This window comes from Mauremys reevesii, unplaced genomic scaffold, assembly GCF_016161935.1.
Source record: "Mauremys reevesii isolate NIE-2019 unplaced genomic scaffold, ASM1616193v1 Contig24, whole genome shotgun sequence".
NCBI lineage: Eukaryota > Metazoa > Chordata > Testudines > Geoemydidae > Mauremys > Mauremys reevesii.
The window spans coordinates 671507-673127 of record NW_024100834.1 but is presented as its reverse complement, the minus strand read 5'-3'; the positions used below and the strand labels follow the sequence as shown (position 1 = coordinate 673127).

The following is a 1621-nucleotide window of genomic DNA, read 5'->3' as shown; positions in this document are numbered from 1 at the left end:
TTAACTTTTCACTCGCCAGGATATGTACTTGTTGATTAACTTCCTCATGGAGCTTTTGATCTCCTTGTTCCTCAGGGTGTAGATCATGGGGTTGGTGAGCGGGAAGATCACAGTGTGGAACACAGCCACCACCTTCTCCAGGGGGGCGGCCTGGAAGGGCAGGGCGTAGATGTAGATGGCCGGGCCGCACATCACGAAGACCACGATGATGTGTGAGACGCAGGTGGAGGCCACTTTGCTCTCCCACCTGGGGTAGTGAGTCCGCAGCCGGAGCAGCAGGGCGGCATAGGAGATGAGGAGGAGGATGAAGCACATCATGATGACCACACCATTGTTGAGGAACATGATCATCTCCACCGCGTAGGTGTCAGTGCAGGCCAGCTTCACCAGCTGATGGACATCACAGAAGAAGTTGTCCAGGATGTTGGGGCCACAGAAGGGCAGCTGGATGGACAGACCAAAGAGGATGATGCCATGAACGAAGCCCCCTGCCCACGCTGCCCCCACCAGGGTGCAGCAGATCTCTCTGTTCATGAGCGTGGCATAGCGCAGAGGTTTGCAGATGGCCACGTAGCGGTCATAGGCCATGGCCATGAGCAGGAAGGCCTCGGCGCCTCCCAGGAAGTGGAGGAAGAAAAGCTGGGCCATGCAGCCCCTATAGGAGATGGTCTTGCAGAGGGAGAAGAAGTCGGCCAGCATCTTCGGAGGGGTGACTGAGCAGTAGCAGATGTCCAGGAAGGCCAGGTTAGCCAGGAAAAAATACATGGGGGAGCTCAGGCAGGGGTCACTCTGGATGGTGAAGATAATGAGGAAATTCCCTGGGAGGATGATGATGTAGAAGAGCAGGAAGAAGAAAAAGAGGAGCAGCTGGACCTCCTGCATCTGGGATAGTCCCAGCAGTATGAACTCTGTCGCCCCCGTGCAGTTCCCCTGCTCCATCCCATCTATGTAGATCCCTGTCTTGCACACACATGGAGAATGAGAATGGATATGGTGACTCGATATTACAGCTGGTCGAAAAATGGAAAAAACATTTTTTATTAACAACATTCAAGATCATTTTTTTGTTTCCAAGGGCAGTAGAGAGAGAGAAGGCTCTGTAGAAATTAATAAAATGCTTGGAGGCAATTTTGACTCTTAGTTATACCAGTTCAGATTCTAGAGTTACCCACAGAGTTAGCAAACAGATGCTACAGAGTTACTCCATAGATATTATTAAATGGTTGGAGTTATTCAATAGATGCTATGGAATTATTCAACAGATATATCAAATGGAAGAGAATGGTGTCCTTTGCAGATTAATTCCAGTTCTGCAGTTTCATGTTGGAGTCTGTTTCTGAATTTTTGTTGTTGAAGAATTGCCACTTTCAGGTCTGCTAATGAGTGACCAGGGAGACTGAAGTGTTCTCCTACTGGTTTTTCAATGTTATGATTCCTGATATAAGATTTGTGTCCATTCATTCTTTTGCTTAGAGTATGTCCAGTTTGGCCAATGTACATGGCAGAGGGACATTGCTGGCACATGATGGGATATATCACATTGGTAGATGTGCAGGTGACCGAGCCCCTGATGATGTGGCTGATGTGGTTGGGTCCTGTGATGGTGTCCCTAGAATAGATA

The 1621-nt window shown here is 48.9% G+C and overlaps 1 protein-coding gene across 1 annotated transcript; it reads right to left on the bottom strand.

Annotated features, from left to right (window-relative positions):
• LOC120393582 (olfactory receptor 4N2-like) lies at window positions 1–939 on the bottom strand. Its single transcript, XM_039518213.1, has one exon. It carries the CDS (start codon window positions 937–939, stop codon window positions 1–3), a length of 939 nt encoding a protein of 312 aa, XP_039374147.1.
• Window positions 940–1621: the final 682 nt, after the last annotated feature.

What these genes read in the sequence shown, in the direction of transcription:
- LOC120393582 (XM_039518213.1), bottom strand. Translation starts at nt 939, where the DNA reads ATGGAGCAGGGGAACTGCACGGGGGCGACAGAGTTCATACTGCTGGGA.